The sequence below is a fragment of the Cyprinus carpio genome, chromosome B7 (genome assembly GCF_018340385.1).
Source record: "Cyprinus carpio isolate SPL01 chromosome B7, ASM1834038v1, whole genome shotgun sequence".
Taxonomy (NCBI): domain Eukaryota; kingdom Metazoa; phylum Chordata; class Actinopteri; order Cypriniformes; family Cyprinidae; genus Cyprinus; species Cyprinus carpio.
Window position 1 is genome coordinate 45,190,459 of NC_056603.1, and position 18,560 is coordinate 45,209,018.

Consider the following 18,560-nt stretch of genomic DNA (forward strand, 5'->3'; position numbering starts at 1 on the left):
AGATAGGAGTCTCACAGAGGTCAGGTTTGATCGATCTGTCTTGAGTTTAGTCGTCAAACGTCTGGTTTGTCCAACTCACCATGTGTTCTTTCTTGTATATTTATACAGCAGCTGGGCTAAAGTGACCCAGATAGGGTTGTATTCAGTGTTGGTTTGTTTCAATGAACACATTTTGGATGCAAATATTATGTTCTGGAGACATCATTTTGCATACAATGATGGAATATATAGCAATAATTGCCATTGATGGCATTGTCTGGTAGTCCAACAACAATAAACAGTAGAAACAAGAAGTAAGAATAACATCCCATTAGTGAATTAACATTTCTGCCATAAACATGGCTGAAATACTGTCTAACATATATTACTCTTTTCTCTCTTCACCGCAGCTCTCCTCCACTCCACTCATTTTCCTCATCCCTTCTTCTTCTGTGCTCTTTAACAGATGATGAGAGATGCCAGTCAGCTATTTCTTTGGGTGATTTAGGAGTGAGTCTGAGAGTAGATCCATCACTGCCCCCTACAGACACACAACACAACTCGTCCAGAAAGAGGGAAGGAAAACGACAGTAATGATGGACTTCTGAAAATGCATCTTCCTTGCATAGTCAGGCTTTGGACTGTCCACATAAATTCTGGTCACTGCTTATGGATGTTTAGTGTACTTTCTGCTAGACGTGCCTCAAAGAAAACTCACAACCGACCAACAAGCAACCACTGAAAGGATGAAAAGTGTGGCATGTACACATTTATGTCCTCCTTTCACTGCAATACACACCGTAGCTGCTCAGATTTGTACATTAATTTTGTGTCTTAAGACATTTGAAACACCGGAGTGACTGACGTGAATGATCGGATGAACTGTACTCATCATAACAGCAGTTATAAGAGATGAATTAATGTGTTGTATTTATATAGCATGGCATTCAGAAAAAAAAAACATGGGTAGACTTTTAAAAAGCCACTTTCTGTGATTAATCTTGGATTTAGAAAAATGCAATGCTCATCAATAGAATACTATGCGTACTGGCTACTATATTGTTAAATTCCTTTATGCAACAACAAATATTTTGAACACTGTAACAAGACATGGCACGTTTAGCTCAGCGAGTGGCGTACAGTTATAATCTTGGAAATAAATAATGATCATTTGGCTGTTTTAATCCAGTTTTCTGAATTATATAAAAATTCCTAGCTGTAAATCACTGTGCAGTGCATTGCATTTTGGGATTGCATCTCATGCCATGTGCACATGTTGGCAAATGCATGTCCATAACACGCACAGGTGCTGCCATCTAGAGAACAGATGCCAGTAAAACCTCAGCCGCAGTAAATACCAGACACAGACCTATAGTAATAATAATAATTACTGTAAGGTGCTGCCACTGATCACAGTTCACAGTGAAGCAGATCAAACCTCTGACTATAACATGAAGAAAGCTAGAGTCCCACATTTACAACCAGTGAGGAAGTTAGTTCCTTCAGTACGTGAATATATGAAACCATAGAGACTTTTAGTGAACAGAGAGGGGTTGAATTATTTTGGAAGATTTAATTTATTTTAATTTTATATTTAATTGATATAGTGTACACTTACTATATTGTACAAGCTCAAACTGGAAGACTTGCTGGATTTGTTTCATCTTTTGTCTTCTCCAGATGTGAACTGATGGACTGGAGTGCTGTGGATTACTTGTGGATTACCTGTGATGTTTTTATCAGCTGTTTGTACTCTCATTCTGACGGCACCCATTCACTGCAGAGCATCCATTGATGAGACACTGATGCAGTGCTACATTTCTACAAACCTGATGAAGAAACACACTCATCCTGATCTCAGATGAACTGAGGGTGAGCACATTTTCAGCAAATAATGTGATTTTGGATGCAGTGTATGAACTTTGTTTAATATGTGCATATAGTTGTTTACTTGTGAAAATAAACACACACACGAACACTGTAAGTATGATCATTGGGAAAGGCTATGACATTTCTAGAAAGATATTGGAGTTGTAATGAGGCTTTGCTGACGGCAGATGGCGACCTTCTTCAAACGACGAGAATTGAATAAACGTTTAAGATTAACTGTTTGTAAGTCTTGGAACAGAAAAAAAAAAAAAAAAAATAATAATAATAATAATAATATGAATAATCAATACTACATGTACAATAGGAGTGTAAAGCCATGAAAGAAAAGAAAAAAAGATATAACAAAATGTATTTTTTTTTCTCCATTTATATTAGTACTTTTATTTATTTATTTTTTTCGTGACTGCCTGCATTTGAGTTTGCATCGTTTTTAAATAAAATGCAGGTTTGTCAAAACATGTTATATCAATCTTCCACTATCTTGGACAACAGCTCTTTGTGTTGAAATATGGGTGGCTCTCAAAAGCCTTTGCCTCTTCCAGACATGTCTAATAAATGTTGTCTGTCAGCAAAAGATTACAACAAAGACATTAATATGTAAGAACAGTAGGAGGCCTTTTGCACTTGCTTAAAGGACCTAAAAGAAACCAAGGTGGTGCGTTTTTATTTATATATATATATATATATATATATATATATATATATATATATATATGCACACACAAAACTTGGATCCAAAGTATAGTGTAAATGTACATTTTTAATTTAAAGGGGTCATATGATGCTGCTAAAAAGAACATTATTTTGTGTATTTGGTGTAATGAAATGTTTTTATGTGGTTTAAGGTAAAAAAAAAAAAAAAAAAAAAACTTTTTTTCCACATACTGTACATTATCGTTTCTCCTCTATGCCCCGCCTTCTGAAACGTCGATTTTATACACAGCTCATCGGTCTGAAAAGCGAAAAAAAACTTTTTTTCCACATACTGTAATTTATTTCCCATATATGTAAATACATTTAGATATCAGACTATGTAAATATATTAATTTGCAATATAATGTCTATATATTATTTTCTAATATTTGTTAACATATTACATTTCAGTACATGTAAATATATTACATGTATATATATGTAAATATATTTTATATTGTAAATATTTACATATATTTATTTCCCATATATGTAAATACATTAAGATATCAGACTATGTAAATATATTAATTTGCAATATATATCTGTATTAATTTCTAATATTTGTTAACATATTACATTTCAGTATATGTAAAATATATATATATATATATATATATATATATATATATATATATATATTATATATATGAATTTAAACATTCAAATACTGAACAGAAATTGGAGGACTGAAAAATGTACAAATCCCCAGACAATGCAACTTAAAAACTGTGACAGTATAAATTCACTTGCAAAAATGAGCAGTATATTCAGATGACATAACACCTACTATAGAAAAATAAGAATTTTATTTACAAAAGAACAGAATGCACATAAACTGCACAATTAAAACATAAATCAAACCAGCAACTTTACTGGAATTGCTATTATGAATACTAAAGGATGATGCTAAAACCTGAAAAGTAATTCTTGAAGAGAAGTTTTTTTTTTTTAAATTAATTAAATAAAGTCTGTGTTAAAGAAAAAAAAAACAATTTTAGAGTTGTCTAATAGAGAGGGTGAAAGAAGAACATCCAAACCCTGCCCCTGATTTCTTCAAGATTTTTTTATGGATTTATATAATGGTGTTTTTTCGTAAAGTAAAGGCAGTGGCAAAATTAACATGACAATACTTTGATTTTTTTTTTTCTTGCAAATGCAAATTGTATCAAAATTGGTGTTTTTGGAGTGTGTGTGTGGTTTAATTTGTAGAACAAAACATCAAAGTAGTGTCATGTTAATTTTGCCACTGTCTTTACTTTATAAATCCATAAAAAATCTTGAAGGAAGCAGGGGCAGGGTTTGGATGTTCTTCCTTCACCCTCTCTATTAGACAACTCTAAACTCTAACAGGTCTCCTTTTTCTTCAGTTGAAACCTCAGTTCTGCCAACTTGGAATTGATGGCCTGTCCCAGGTGTCCAGCAGTTGCCTTTTCATAACAGCATCTGCAAAACAAAACAAAACAACAAAGAAGATAAAAAACATTTGGATTAGTTGTCACTTGACATGATTCTGGTCAAGTGTTTGTACCCTTAACCCTTAAGGTCACTGCACACTATAGTCAGATATTTCACACATTAAAAAATAAATACGACCTCACGTTGTGTCAATCACGTTTACGCAATGCCTCCGAAACTTGTGTCCGTCATAAAAAATATTGGATCTTAACCACTGAAAGAAGACTAGGACATAAGCTGCGTTTCCACCGCTGGAACTTTACCCAGGAACTAGGGACTTTGGGCTGGTACTCGGTGTGTTTCCACAGCAGGAACCAGGATCTAAATAAAGTTCCGGGTAGAAAAATGCCCCTCAGAAAGTCCCTGCTCACGAGGTAGTACTTTTTTCAAAGGTCCGGAACTTTCAGGGCCGGGACTTGAGCGCTAAACATGCTGATTGGTTGAGTTCACGCAGCATTGTGATTTCAACCACCATTTATTCGGATAATTTTCAAAATATTACTGTTATTGTATCATGAAATGTAGTTTTAAAAGTATTTCAGGTGAGAATGTAGTTGTTAAAAACTCAAATCTGTGGTTTATTTATAAAGACAGCGCCTATTTAAAAATCTATTTCGCTGATTTCGGAGACGGTCAGCTCCACGCTATCAGCAGGAGCGCAGAGCGTATGTATCTGCCTAGAGCACTTTCACCTCGGCTAGTCCTTCTGATATGTTCCGCTGGCTCGGATGTCTCTTTAGTGGTTAAACTTAAAATATAATTAGTTTTGTGTAAATCTAAAAGGTAATCTTTGGTCTTCATTCAATTGTGCGACTGACTGCTGTGACAGTTGACGTAGGACGCTGCTGACGTGTTTTCTTTGTTATTGGGCGCACCAGAAAACACGTCAGCAGCGTCGTACGTCAACAGTCACAGCAGTCAGTCGCACTCACAACAGACCCGGAAGAGAAGACAATCCTGAATAAAGTCATAATTTTTGTTATTTTTGGACCAAAATGTATTTTTGATGCTTCAACAAATTCTAACGGACCTTCTGATGTCACATGGACTACTTTGAAGATGTTTTTATTACCTTTCTGGACGTGGACAGTATACCGTACATACATTCTCAATGGAGGGTCAGAAAGCTCTCGGACTAAATCTAAAATATCTTAAACTGTGTTCCGAAGATGAACGGAGGTCTCATGGGTTTGGAACGACATGAGGGTGAGTCATTAATGACATAATTTTCTTTTTTTGCTGAACTAACCCTTTAAAATGAAAATAAAAAGGAAATTGATATAATATTTCATTTCATTGTATTGTAGGCTGTATATATACACATTTCCCTGAACGAAGTACATTTATGCGGCTATTATTATGTTTAAATGAAAACGAAAGGAGGCAGTGGTATTTGATATCATAGCCTATTTCGTCTTATTGTAAATTATACAGTGAGGAAAATTGCAGTAGGCAAGGCGAGCTGACTGATGTTAAGTACGCTGTTGTTTGCAGAATTACCAGACTTGCATCGTTTCGTCCACGGGAGATCACACTCCCGAGTCGAACTCGCAAGGTCTGAACTACCGAGGATGCAAGTCCAAAATTTGCGTACTCTGTATTGCGGTACTTTAGACCGCGGTGGAAACGCTGAAAGCAAGGTCTGTGGGGGAAAATAGTTCCTGGGCAAAAAAGTTCCTGGTACAATTGTTCCAGGTAATTTCGTTGGAAACGCGGCAATAGATATAACTTTATGGATATACAGCAAATGTGGGGGAAATTATGATTCACACTGGTGCACTTTTGAATAGATGTATTATAGCAAACCAAGTTTAATAAATCTTACACCTAACATACAGCATTATGGTCATTTCACACTGCCACCAATTTTGTTTTGTTTGGTCAGTGCGTTCACCCTGTTGGAGTATGGCAAGTGTGAAAAGTTCATTTGCAAAAACTGATTAATGCCATTTTTAAAAAAAATGTGCATTATTCTCCACGTATAGCGCGATCTGAACCCTAAATATGTTTGGTCAAAAAATCTGGTATTGTCCACTTTCAAGGCACAATATAATTCAATATAATTCAAATATTAACAATGGTGGTTATAAATGTAATGTGAAGCTTTTACATTCACAATGCTCATTTTGATCTTGGTGGTGAAGTGTGCAGAAAATTCTGCTGGACTGAAATTTAGTCTTTGGTGAACAGTTTTCAAGAGTGCAAATAAGATTTTCAGTTTTAAAGCACCTTTCAGGCTTGTGTGAGGTTTCCACAAGCAACAAAGTTTACTTGAACAAACACTTTACTACATTTAAAGTTTAGAAAATCGTACTTATAATTCCCACCTGCACCATCGATCTGGCACGGCAGATGACCTTTACAGACTGTTTCACTTTGAAGTGAGGCACAGTCACAGTACTCGGTTCTGTCTTACCAGTATTAATTTTCATTTCAAAGCCCTTTTTTATTATCATCTGTGTCTCATTTTGAATTATGTTGTACCTCTCTGGTTGTAGTGTCCGCAGTGCAGTGTTAAACAGGATGGCCTTGTAAGACATACAGGAACTCAAAAAAATATTTGATATTTATTTGATATATATTTTTAATATCTGATAAAACTTCTGAATGTTTGAGGTTTTTCTTACTAGTCAGATGGTTCATAGTGCCTGGGAGAAGTTCTTCAACAAGAGGTCCACACCAACTCTGCTGCACAGTCATCAGCATGGAAGAATATAGGAAAATAAACAATGTGTCAGAGAGAGCCACAATACGTAGTATACAAATGTTCAGATTTATTAGAAATAAACTACAGCAGAGGTGAAATGCAGAAAAGAAAAAAAGAGAAGAATAATGTACAGAACATACAAAAAAAAATCTTAAGAAAACAGAAATTACGTTTTTAGGTTTTAAAGATGCTTGATGATATAGGTGAAATATATTGTGTATATATATATATATATAATAAACGGGTATATATCGTTTAGATTTGTAATGTTTTTTAATGGAGTCTCTTATGCTCATCAAGGTTGTAATTTAGTTGATCAAAAATACACAAAAATAGTAAATATTGTGAAATATTATTGCAATTTCTAATATTGGTTTCCTTTCTTATTATACTTTTAAATATCATTTTTTTATTAATATACTTCTGTGATGCAGCACTGTATTTTTCAGCATCATTACTCAGAACATCATTCTAATATGCTGAGTTTATTATCAGTGTTGATAATATTATCAACTGTTGTGCTGCTTAATATTTTTGGAACCTGTGTTCCATAAATAAAATAAAAGTTTAAAAACAACAGAAGTTATTCAAAATAAAAATTTTGACAATATTCTAACAGTATCACTTTTTATCCATTTAACACCTTAATCCTTGCTGAATAAAAGTTTTCTAAAAGTTTCGTTTAAAAAAAAAAAAAAAGAAATGTCCTGACCAAACAGTAGTGTATATTTAACGCGCGCACACACACACACACACCACACACACACACACACACACACACAAAATATATTTTGAATAAATACTGTTATTTATACTTTTTATTTATCAAAGAATCCTTAAATATCACAGGTCCCGAAAAATATTAAGCAGCACAACTGTTTCCAACACTGATAATAAATCAGCATCATTTAATGATTTCTGAAGGATCATAATGATTGCTGAAAATTTAGCATGGCTTTACAGGAATCAATTATATTTTTTAAGGATATTAAATATAAAACTGTTATGTTTAATTGCAATGATAGGCTATTTCACAAAATTACAGTTTTTTTTCTTTATCAAATTTTTAATTATCTGTTCACATCTTATTTTTTATTATCTGTGTGTTGTTGTTGTCTCTGTGTTCTGGAAGCTTGTCACACTTAAATAACAAATTCCTTGTATGTGCAAACATACTTGACAATAAAGCTCTTTCTTTCTGACATTTGATTTGCGTGTTGTGTATAGTTATACAGTAGGCCTACTACAGTTACAAATGGAAATGCTTATGTTTTTCAATTAAGGATAACTTTAGACTTATGGACTGCTTTGGGTGCTTGACACTTCATTGGTCGGTTTGTTGTTTAAGAATGATATTCAAAGGTTAAGAGTACGCTGTAAGTTATTTAAATATAAATTGTTTCATCTAGGTATTTAACAACATTACCTACATTAAAGAAAGACGACTTTCCTTATTGATTCTGTCTTCCCTCAGGTAAAATGCACGTTTTCTTGCATGGCTGGATGTTGGAATCACGTTGTTTGCATTCTCCTCAAACTGATTAGCTGAAGTCGAAACGCGGACATTAAAAAACCTAACTCTGTTAGCGCAACGCGGATGTTAAAAAACCTACTCGGTTAGCGCGAGACGCGCTCGCTGTGAAGCGGGAGGGAGGAGGATTCAGATTGGTCTAAAAGCCTCCCTCGAATGGCTATGCTCACAAATCAAACACTTGTCAAAAAAATAAAAATAGATTCTCAGCTCAGAGTTTGGTATTCGTATGGTCTAGGTGGTCATACGGCATATGCCTTAAATACGGGACAAACTGCGTTCAATACAGCTTTCATAATGCTTATTTGTTGCCTTAAATACAGGACGATTCCATATTATACAGAACGGTTAAACTTAATTAGCTTTTTTTTAATTCATCCATTAACAAATGCCAGCAAAACATTTACAAAGCTATAAAAAAAAAAAACTCATCTACACATAATATGTGATTAAAATCCAAAACATTCATAAACAAGAGCTCAAATCTATAGCTAGCTTACCTCTATAGTTAGCCTGTTAGCTCCACGGTTGTGATGCTAACGGACTTATTCCCATGACACTGAACCATTTCTGTAAAGTAAATATTCAAACAGAAGCGTGTCAATTACATGTAAGATAGTGTCAGGAAAAGTTGTATGCATTATTTGTGTAATTTTAGGGGACTAAACTTACCTGAAAGCAGTAAAAACAACAGTGAGAGACGGAGAGATTTGCTACTTGTCAGCTGAGTTGCCGCCCCGTTTCCATGGTAACTCCCTCCACTCCAGTTTAAATGCGCCTCGTCAGCTGAGCTGCCGCGCCCATCAAACACATTACAAAGCGTTTACATAGTACATAAAATTTATAAACTTGTTGCTGACACTTGATAACATATTAAGTTGATAGTAGGCCTAAATAGAATTAGAATATAGGATCTATATAATATAATATAATATAATATAATATAATATAATATAATAATAGCTTTAAAAAAATGGTAAACATAGTGTAGAAACAAAATGCATTGCTGCACTGCAAAAACACATTGATTAAAAAGTTATTTGAGGCATGAATATAATGTAACACCACAACAACGCAACATATGTATGTTTAAAATATAATACATTACATTTTAAAATTTTTTTTAAATTTATTTAAATGTGTTTGAATTTTTTGTGTTTATGTTACCTTTCCGTATGCGTCTTCTTTCTTTGCGTGAACATCTGGTCGGCCTTATGCAAATCTTCCCACATAGTGATGTAGAGATGTGGGGGCGTGTTAGAATGAGCAGTTTCAGGGGGGCGTGGACGAGTGTTAACTTTTATAAAGACTATCTCTTTGGATTTGAGACTTTATTCTTCGCAACTTTACAGATCTGCTTTATTCACCAAGAGCTTGTAACACTCCAAAGAGAAAAGACAATTTTAAATCGCATCATATGACCCCTTTAATGCTTAAAGAAAAAACAACAAAAAAAAATGTTTAATACAAAAGAGCAAATTTATATAAGCAATATCAATGTTTCCACTAACTCTGAAATGGTTTATTCGGTTTTCTCTGTGGAAGCTTGTTACCAAAAACTTTAATTCTGAAACTTTACTGAAACAAAACAATGAATGCCGTTTAACAGCCCCAAAGCATAAACCCAACAAAGCAATTAGTAATTTCAAAATAATAATAATAATAATAATAATAATAATAATAAAACACATCAGCTCAAGATTTGAAGTAAAGACTCTTTCAAACGAGAAGATGGGTGGCCCTTAAAAGAGCCTTTGGGGTATTTCACAGCCTCCAGACTGTTCTACTTGGAGCTGGTGTACTTAGTGACGGCCTTGGTACCCTCAGACACGGCGTGTTTGGCCAGCTCCCCGGGCAGCAGCAGACGTACGGCGGTCTGGATCTCTCGGGAAGTGATGGTGGAGCGCTTGTTGTAGTGAGCGAGACGAGACGACTCACCGGCGATGCGCTCGAAGATATCGTTGACGAAAGAGTTCATGATGCCCATCGCCTTCGAAGAGATCCCGGTGTCAGGATGAACCTGCTTCAGCACTTTGTACACGTAGATGGCGTAACTCTCCTTCCTGGACTTTCTGCGCTTCTTTCCTCCTTTCGAGGCGGTCTTAGTGACGGCTTTCTTGGAGCCTTTCTTCGGTGCGGACTTCGCTGGTTCAGGCATTATGCTGCTGACGAGTCAATGATCAGAAAGAGCCGGACAGGGGCACTTATTCACTCGCCTATGCTAATGTACACAGAGACGTGGAACCTTCTGATTGCCTGCTTCCACAGAACACACCCATAAACTCGACTGTGATTGGACAAGGCGAAGAATCAGTAGCGGAACGAGGGCCAATCACAGACTGTAAAATGTTAGCCCCGCCCATCGTTCCAGGTTTGAACGACATCGACCCACATGACCACACTTCTTTTGTTATAATTCCCGCTTTTTTTTGAATGTCATATTCCATACACGAAAAATAATATATAATATATATATATATATATATATATATATATATATTTTTTGTTAGTCATATTCCATACACAAAAATAATATATATATATATCTCATCTGTCAACACATAGAGTATTTTTTTAAAACCTTATTGAACCATTCAGAGAATTTCCTCTGCTGTTCCACAAATTTCTATTCTGCTCTAATTTAAGTACCACTGCCATCTGACTACATTTTCTCTTTATTGAATTACTTCAATTCAAAGAAACGGCTAAATAAGCGAATCAAAGCATACATTGTCATTTTCTCTGTTTTTAGAAAACGCATAACGTTATACAAACTCCAACTTCTTCTCAAAAAACTCCAGGATTTTGAGAACTCCAACTTCGAGAATCACTATCAAAATCAGAACAACAGCTTTAATGCCAGTTATGTTTTCAGATATGAAGAATTTGTTCTGGTAACGTTAACATTATTTTAAGTATTTTTAAAAATAAGAACCCGTTTTCGGCTCAAAATTATGAAAAGATGTAGATTCTCGGTGCAAGGTACACACCAACATTAAACTGGTTTCACTTTTCAAAATAGACGAACAATATTAAGTGTCAGTTTTCACATAAAACAGTAAGATTATCTCTTTATGTGTGAGTGTGGGTGGCTCTTAAAAGAGCCGTTGGGTTTGTTCTCCTGATTTGAAGGCGTTTATCCTCCAAAGCCGTACAAGGTGCGTCCCTGTCGTTTGAGCGCGTACACAACGTCCATAGCGGTGACGGTCTTTCTCTTGGCGTGCTCGGTGTAGGTGACGGCGTCGCGGATCACGTTCTCCAGGAACACCTTCAGTACCCCGCGGGTCTCCTCGTAGATCAAGCCGGAGATGCGCTTGACTCCGCCGCGGCGAGCGAGACGACGAATGGCGGGTTTGGTGATTCCCTGGATGTTATCACGCAAAACTTTACGATGACGCTTAGCGCCTCCTTTCCCGAGTCCTTTACCGCCTTTACCTCTTCCAGACATGATCAAGATGAGCTCTGATTCAGTCGAGTGACGAAATCAAATATGAGAAAACTGTACCAGGGCATTTTATAGTTGCTTACAGGACCTAACTGAAACCAGCAACGCGTCACAACCCCTCCCCCAGTTCGAGCCCGAACCACAACCCCGATATAACTTTCTTCTTTTCTTTTTAATGGCGGTTAAAAACCCACTTAAAAGGCACGTTTCCGCCACCTACTGGACTGGAGTGTGGAGCATGAAGTACGTTGGTGACATATTTATATATACAGTATATATAGAAAAAAGGAGTATTACACAAGGATACAATTATTTATATACTTAATTATGAAATCTTCAAATTATGTTTATTAAACCTATTACTTTCAAATAATTAATAATTGCATTATAGACTTTATACTGTGCTGAGCATACTCTAGTATTGTCTTAACTGTTAAACATTCAATAAACAAACTTAATTCTTCCAATAATCACATTCTTTCTCTTTCATATGCTTCACAGTGTAATAGGATCTGTTCCACAGTCTCTGGAATACCACAATTATTACAATTACCTGATTCATGTTTACCAATAATAAATAATGATTGATTAAGAGCTGCGTGACCAATACAGAGTCTATATATTATTGAATGTTGTGTAGATGCTGACCCTTTACATGCCTGTCCACATCTTTGGCCATCTCCTAATCACTTCCCTCTGGTTATTCCTTTCATTTCTGCTTTACTAAGTGATATGTTTATATATATATCGGTTTGTTTTAATGCCTTCTTGGCCATTGGACCAGCTTTTTCATTTCGCTCTATCCCAACATGTGCCGGTACCCATAAAAATGAAATACTTGATCTATATTGCTGAACTTTGAACATGGTTTGTAGGATATGATTTAAAATGTCTTGTCTAGACATAGACTTGCCATTTAATAAACTTAAGACAGAGCAAGACTCTGAGCAAATAACTTCTTAATGGCTGTATATCCTCGACCCACTGAAGAGCTACCCTGATGTAACATGTCTGCCTTGTTTTTTTGTTCTTATTAAAACCCATGTTTTAAAAGATTAATTTGACAAAGATTTATACGATCATACAAACATATGTACATGCACACGCTTTGATTTTCACATCACGCGCACCAAAATAAAAGAGCAACAGATATCATGTTAAACATTAAATACGCGGTTCTCCCATAAACACCTATTATAACGAAATTATCTCTATTGACATATTAAACGTCACATTTAGCAGATTAAAAACATCATATCAAAATAATTAAATATGTATGTGCATTTCTTCCTATCTGTTTTACTCGAGGTTAGAGTGGAAACTGTCTCGTTCAGTGTAGTGTTGGTGGCTCTTAAAAGAGCCGTTGGGGTGTGATGCGTGTGCACAGTAGCAACGGGTTTAAGCACGCTCTCCGCTGATGCGGCGCGCCAGCTGGATGTCTTTGGGCATGATGGTGACTCTCTTGGCGTGGATGGCGCACAGGTTGGTGTCCTCGAACAGACCGACCAGATAAGCCTCGCTGGCCTCCTGCAGGGCCATGACGGCGGAGCTCTGGAAGAGCAGGGTCCGTCTTGAAGTCCTGAGCGATCTCTCGCACCAGACGCTGGAAAGGCAGTTTGCGGATCAGCAGCTCGGTGGACTTCTGATAGCGGCGGATCTCTCGGAGAGCCACGGTCCCGGGCCTGTAACGGTGGGGCTTCTTGACGCCGCCGGTGGCTGGGGCGCTCTTCCGGGCGGCTTTAGTAGCGAGCTGCTTCCTCGGGGCTTTACCACCGGTGGATTTACGAGCCGTCTGCTTGGTTCTTGCCATCACTGAGCTCAACTTCTTTTTCCGTTCAGTACGTAGAAATGCGTTTTCTTTCTTCTGTGTCTGCTTTTAAAGCATCAAATGGCCACGAGCTAATGATGTCATGAAGCAGCAGAGGCTTGTGATTGGCTGATGTGTGACGTCTGCCCATGACTGCTAGCCAATGACTGCGCAGCTTCTGTTTTCAAACTGGGCCGTTTGTGTTTCCCGCTCAAAGTGCTTTGTTCTGTTTATTCTGTTTATTAGTTTATGCATTATTCATTCATACAACTTTATTTTCACAATCAACGTCCATTAGCAAAACACACAATAATAAATAGTGCAGTAACATTAAAAAAGGCAGTCATACCAATGTTTTCTCATTGGTGACTGATAGCGCACCGCTGCAGGCCTAGGATCTAACAACAGCATTATAATAGCATGCTGTGAATCATCCAATCAGCAAATACATTTTTACATTAAATATCTCATTAAAGCCTGAAAGCCTCACAGAGATCACTTGCACTACATCTTGTGTTTTCAGCAGGATCCTCATACAGTCATTGTAAGCATCCTGAAGCTTACATACTCTCTCTCTCTTTAAACTCAATCCAAAGGGAGCAGTATAAAACCATGTACTATATGCTCTAATAAGGATTATCTTTACCTGATCCAAACACAAATATAATTTTCTCAGCAACATATTTGCTTGAGAACAAGGGTCACAGAAGCGGGGGTCCACCCAGGCACCTGTTACTTTTGAGGTCTGGTACAAATATGACATAATACATAGACTATAGACTTGTCTGTGTGCACGAGAAGATACAGACTGATGCTGTGGCAGTCACAATCAAAATGAGTAAGTGACCTTTGGGACGGTTGTTACGCTTCAAATACAGATCGTGTTAAATTATGCCGTTAAGAGACGAGCAGTGACTGTTAAAATGTACCTGATGTCCCAATCATTCACTGAAGAGGATCGTTCAAACACTTTGGATGAAAACAAGTCTTCGTCATTTTTCACACTATTTTACATTAATTCATTTAAATTAATGAATTTTGCAACTAATTGATAACATTGTAGACATTTTATAAACAGACCCATTTATAACATTAATAAAACATTTAGTCAGAAACAAGTAATTTAGTGTACATATAATTTCGTTTGGTTGACTGGTGTTTTGTTTTCAGAATTGAAGCCCAAAGCCCAGATGCATATACATTAAGAACAACAATCTTATCTGTACAGCAAAACACCAGACAACTTCAATCTCAATGAGAAATAAAGTCCAACTTTTACACCACATCAAACACACTCTGCACAGGTTTTACACTAACACTCTATTTAAGAACTTTATGTATTTTTTTAAGGATTTAAGTACTTGTGTAAAATTAACTTCAGCTGTGTATAATATTTGTAGTTACTCACATTATCAGTAAAATTATTTGGTTTATCTTTTTATTTTAAAGCTTGAATGGCTGGTCAATATTAAATAAACTGAATGAAAAGTGCTCTCCATCAGATCGAGTGGGTGGCTCTTAAAAGAGCCTTTGTGTTTGAGGAGCAGAGCGGACTCGGTTTACTTGGTTTTGGCGGGTTTCTCGCTCTTCTTGGGCAGCAGCACGGCCTGGATGTTGGGCAGCACGCCGCCCTGAGCGATGGTCACTCGGCCCAGGAGTTTGTTGAGCTCCTCGTCGTTGCGCACCGCCAGCTGCAGGTGACGGGGAATGATGCGGGTCTTCTTGTTGTCTCTTGCGGCGTTTCCAGCCAACTCCAGGATCTCAGCGGTCAGATACTCGAGTACAGCCGCCAGATAGACGGGAGCTCCGGCACCGACGCGCTCTGCGTAGTTCCCTTTGCGGAGAAGTCTGTGAACACGACCGACGGGGAACTGCAGCCCTGCTCTGGAGGAGCGAGTCTTGGCCTTCGCCCTCGCCTTGCCGCCGGTTTTACCTCGTCCACTCATCTTCGACTGTAAACTATGTCTTCGTTTACAAAGGGAAATAGTAACCTTCTGAACTCCGCTATGCTGCTTTTAAACGAGTGTGCCAGTCGCCCATTGGTTTAGAGCCTGGTAAGATTTTAAACCAATCACTGAACTTCCCTCCAACATCCACCGCCGAAGCCACGCCTCCACAGCTGGCGCGCGGATTGTGCTGCATTTTAATTAAACACATTACAGAAAAAATAATAATAATCAAGAAATTGTGATGGGGTGTTGACTAACTTTATATACAACATCAGTAAATATTGTTTGTAACCTAATTAAATAGATTGCTGATCCATTAACGCTGTTCAACAAAAAAGTTAATTTAGTACTTGCACTACTGTCTGTTCATCCAGAATACTGAATGATTCATTTGTACACTGGAATATTTTCTATGCACTTATTTACTGTCCATTGCACTCATAAATTATGTTCATATGCTCATAGTTCTGCTTATAGTGTACATACATAATCCATCTGTATAGTATGTTCAGAGTACACCTATCTGTATATCATGCTGATAGTATTTAAAAATCTGTAAATTATGTCATATTGTACTGTACATTGCAGTACATTTGTAACATATTGTAGACACTGTATATTCTGTATTTACTGAACTTCTGGTTAGATGCTAACTGCATTTTGCATCATATTAGTAAATGTGACTTCTTTTTTTTTTAGATGCGTTCAGCACGTCTCAGATACAGTCTTATAATAATAAACTTCCACTAAGAACCAAATTTAAGGACTTTCTTTTGCTCTTTCTTTAGAGTTTGTGGGTGGCTCTGAAAAGAGCCGTTGGGGAAGAAAACAGAAGATTTTTATTTTTTCTTGGGAGCTGCCTTCTTAGGCTTGGCAGCTTTAGGCTTTGCCGTCTTGGGTTTGGCAGTCTTGGCCTTTTTGGGGCTCTTGGCTGCTTTCTTGGGCGCTGCTGGCTTCTTCGCCTTCTTGGGGCTCTTGGTCGCTTTCTTGGGGCTCTTTGTCGCCTTCTTAGCGGCGGCGGCGGGTTTCTTGGCCTTCTTGGGTGATTTCTTAGCGGCGGGCTTCTTTGCCGCTGCGCTCTTGGGCTTCTTGGCAGCAGCGGGCTTCTTGGCTTTAGGAGCCGCCGTCTGGCCGGTTTCTTCTTGGGCTCGGCTTGCTTCTTGCTGATCTTGAAGGAGCCGGAGGCGCCTGTTCCTTTGACCTGCAGCAGGACTCCTTTAGTCACCAGGCTCTTGATGGCGAGCTTGACGCGGGAGTTGTTCTTCTCCACGTCGTAGCCGCCGGCGGCGATAGCTTTCTTCAGGGCGGCGAGGGACACGCCGCTCCTCTCCTTGGACGCGGACACGGCTTTGACGATCAGCTCACCGACGCCGGGACCTGTTTTCTTGGCTTTGGCGGCGGACTTCTTCTTGGGCGCTTTGGCCGGCGGAGCGGCAACAGCTGGAGCGGTTTCTGCCATTTCTCTGAGCGGAGTTACAGTCTTTCAAACACTGAGTTCAATGAGTGTCGCTCGAGCAGCGCTGCGCTCTTAAACCACACATGAGAACCTTATAGACTCAACCCGCCCGCTCGGTGTCTGCGCGCCTCCGCGAGCCGCTCGCGCTTGTGTTTTCTTCTCCTACATTTAAGAGCAAAACTCGAGTGTTAAAACAGTTTTGACGCAGTAGAAACAAAGTGAACAGCAAGCAGAGGTTCTTGTCTTTCTGTGGAGACTAAAAAACACGCGGCGAGGAAATGTTTGTTGTTTTGCTCCGCGCAGATCAAACTCGAGGCGAGCATCAGACACGGAACAAAGCCGCGTGTAAATCTAAAGCCTTGTTTAAGTGTAAAAGTTTATAACAGATTAAAATCATCCTCTGTGTGTTTCAGAAACAGTTTGAGAGTGGATTTAATGAAATGAGCATCAGTGAAGCGCGTGTGCAGTGTTGTGTACAGCTGTAGTTTTGGGCGGCTTGAAGCACAAACACCCGGAGGCTTCTGAGCATCGCTCACATCCAACCCTAACATATAAAGAACCAGTTACTTTATTATTATTACTATTATTTTAGCATTCTTATTAAAGAAATAATCAAATAATTCAAAATCAGAACAAACTAATTTAACAGGAGATGAATTAAGATTTTATTTTGTACATATGTGAAATGTTGCTAATAAAATAAATAAATTCTAGATCTTTATTGCTTTTGTTTCCATAATAGAACATAACTTTGTTTTATTTTTTTTTTATTTTTTTTAAGTAAATCAATAATCAATATTCATTAAATTAACTATAAACTCTGCCAAATCCATCCAAAACCTGTTAACGGACTTTAAAGTCAAAAAATAAGTGAGTCGGGATCTTTCTCACTTTTACAAAAACAGCATACATCATCAATATCAGTGAATATTGATATTAAAGATTAAGAAGGGTAAATGGGATGTAGAATTTTGAAGTGCATTTATTTTATTTTATTATGAATACAGTATTTAAAAGGAATTAACCAAGTGCTTCTACAGTCAATATTCAAAAATTAATTAATAAAAAAAAAATCCCTCAATGAGATACTTATTTTGGTTTTTGGAAAATAACACGTATGTTTGTTATTGGATTTTTTCTCATATAGCTCAACACCTTCTAAAATTAATTTAATTGCCTAAACTGTACAGGGAAACTGTACATAGACAAGAATTGTTCATAAGTGACGTGACGACGACGACGAGTGACGACGTGACATACAGCCAAGTATGGTAACCCATACTCAGAATTCGTGCTCTGCATTTAACCCATCCAAAGTGCACATCACACAGCAGTGAACACACACACACACCGTGAGCACACACCTGGAGCAGTGTGTATCATTTATGCTGCAGCGTCCGGGGAGCAGTTGGGGTTCGGTGCCTTGCTCAAGGACACCTCAGTCGTGGTATTGCCGGCCCGAGAATCAAACCCACAACCTTAGTGTTAGGAGTCAAACTCTCTAACCATTAGGCCACAACTTCTAACCCCCATAAGTTAGAAGATTTCCCAAAAATAAGAGGGATTAATGTCTCTTTTTAAACCAATTTGTTTTGACGTATAAGCCAAGGATGGTGACCCATACTCAGAATTCGTGCTCTGCATT

At 37.6% G+C, this 18,560-nt stretch overlaps 3 protein-coding genes and 2 pseudogenes across 3 annotated transcripts; all 5 read right to left on the bottom strand.

Annotated features, from left to right (window-relative positions):
* Window positions 1–10,026: 10,026 nt before the first annotated feature.
* Window positions 10,027–10,431, bottom strand: LOC109104072 (histone H2B-like). The gene has a single exon (XM_019117434.2). It carries the CDS (start codon window positions 10,414–10,416, stop codon window positions 10,042–10,044), a length of 375 nt encoding a protein of 124 aa, XP_018972979.2. The 5' UTR covers window positions 10,417–10,431; the 3' UTR covers window positions 10,027–10,041.
* Window positions 10,432–11,092: 661 nt separating this feature from the next.
* On the bottom strand, window positions 11,093–11,759 carry LOC109094250 (histone H4). The gene has a single exon (XM_019107941.2). The coding sequence runs from the start codon at window positions 11,704–11,706 to the stop codon at window positions 11,395–11,397; it is 312 nt and encodes a 103-aa protein (XP_018963486.1). The 5' UTR covers window positions 11,707–11,759; the 3' UTR covers window positions 11,093–11,394.
* A 1,341-nt stretch (window positions 11,760–13,100) lies between these two features.
* LOC122138058 lies at window positions 13,101–13,544 on the bottom strand (annotated as a pseudogene).
* Window positions 13,545–15,050: 1,506 nt separating this feature from the next.
* On the bottom strand, window positions 15,051–15,504 carry LOC122138063 (histone H2A-like). The gene has a single exon (XM_042728866.1). It carries the CDS (start codon window positions 15,454–15,456, stop codon window positions 15,070–15,072), a length of 387 nt encoding a protein of 128 aa, XP_042584800.1. The 5' UTR covers window positions 15,457–15,504; the 3' UTR covers window positions 15,051–15,069.
* A 742-nt stretch (window positions 15,505–16,246) lies between these two features.
* LOC122138055 lies at window positions 16,247–17,083 on the bottom strand (annotated as a pseudogene).
* Between the last annotated feature and the right edge of the window lie 1,477 nt (window positions 17,084–18,560).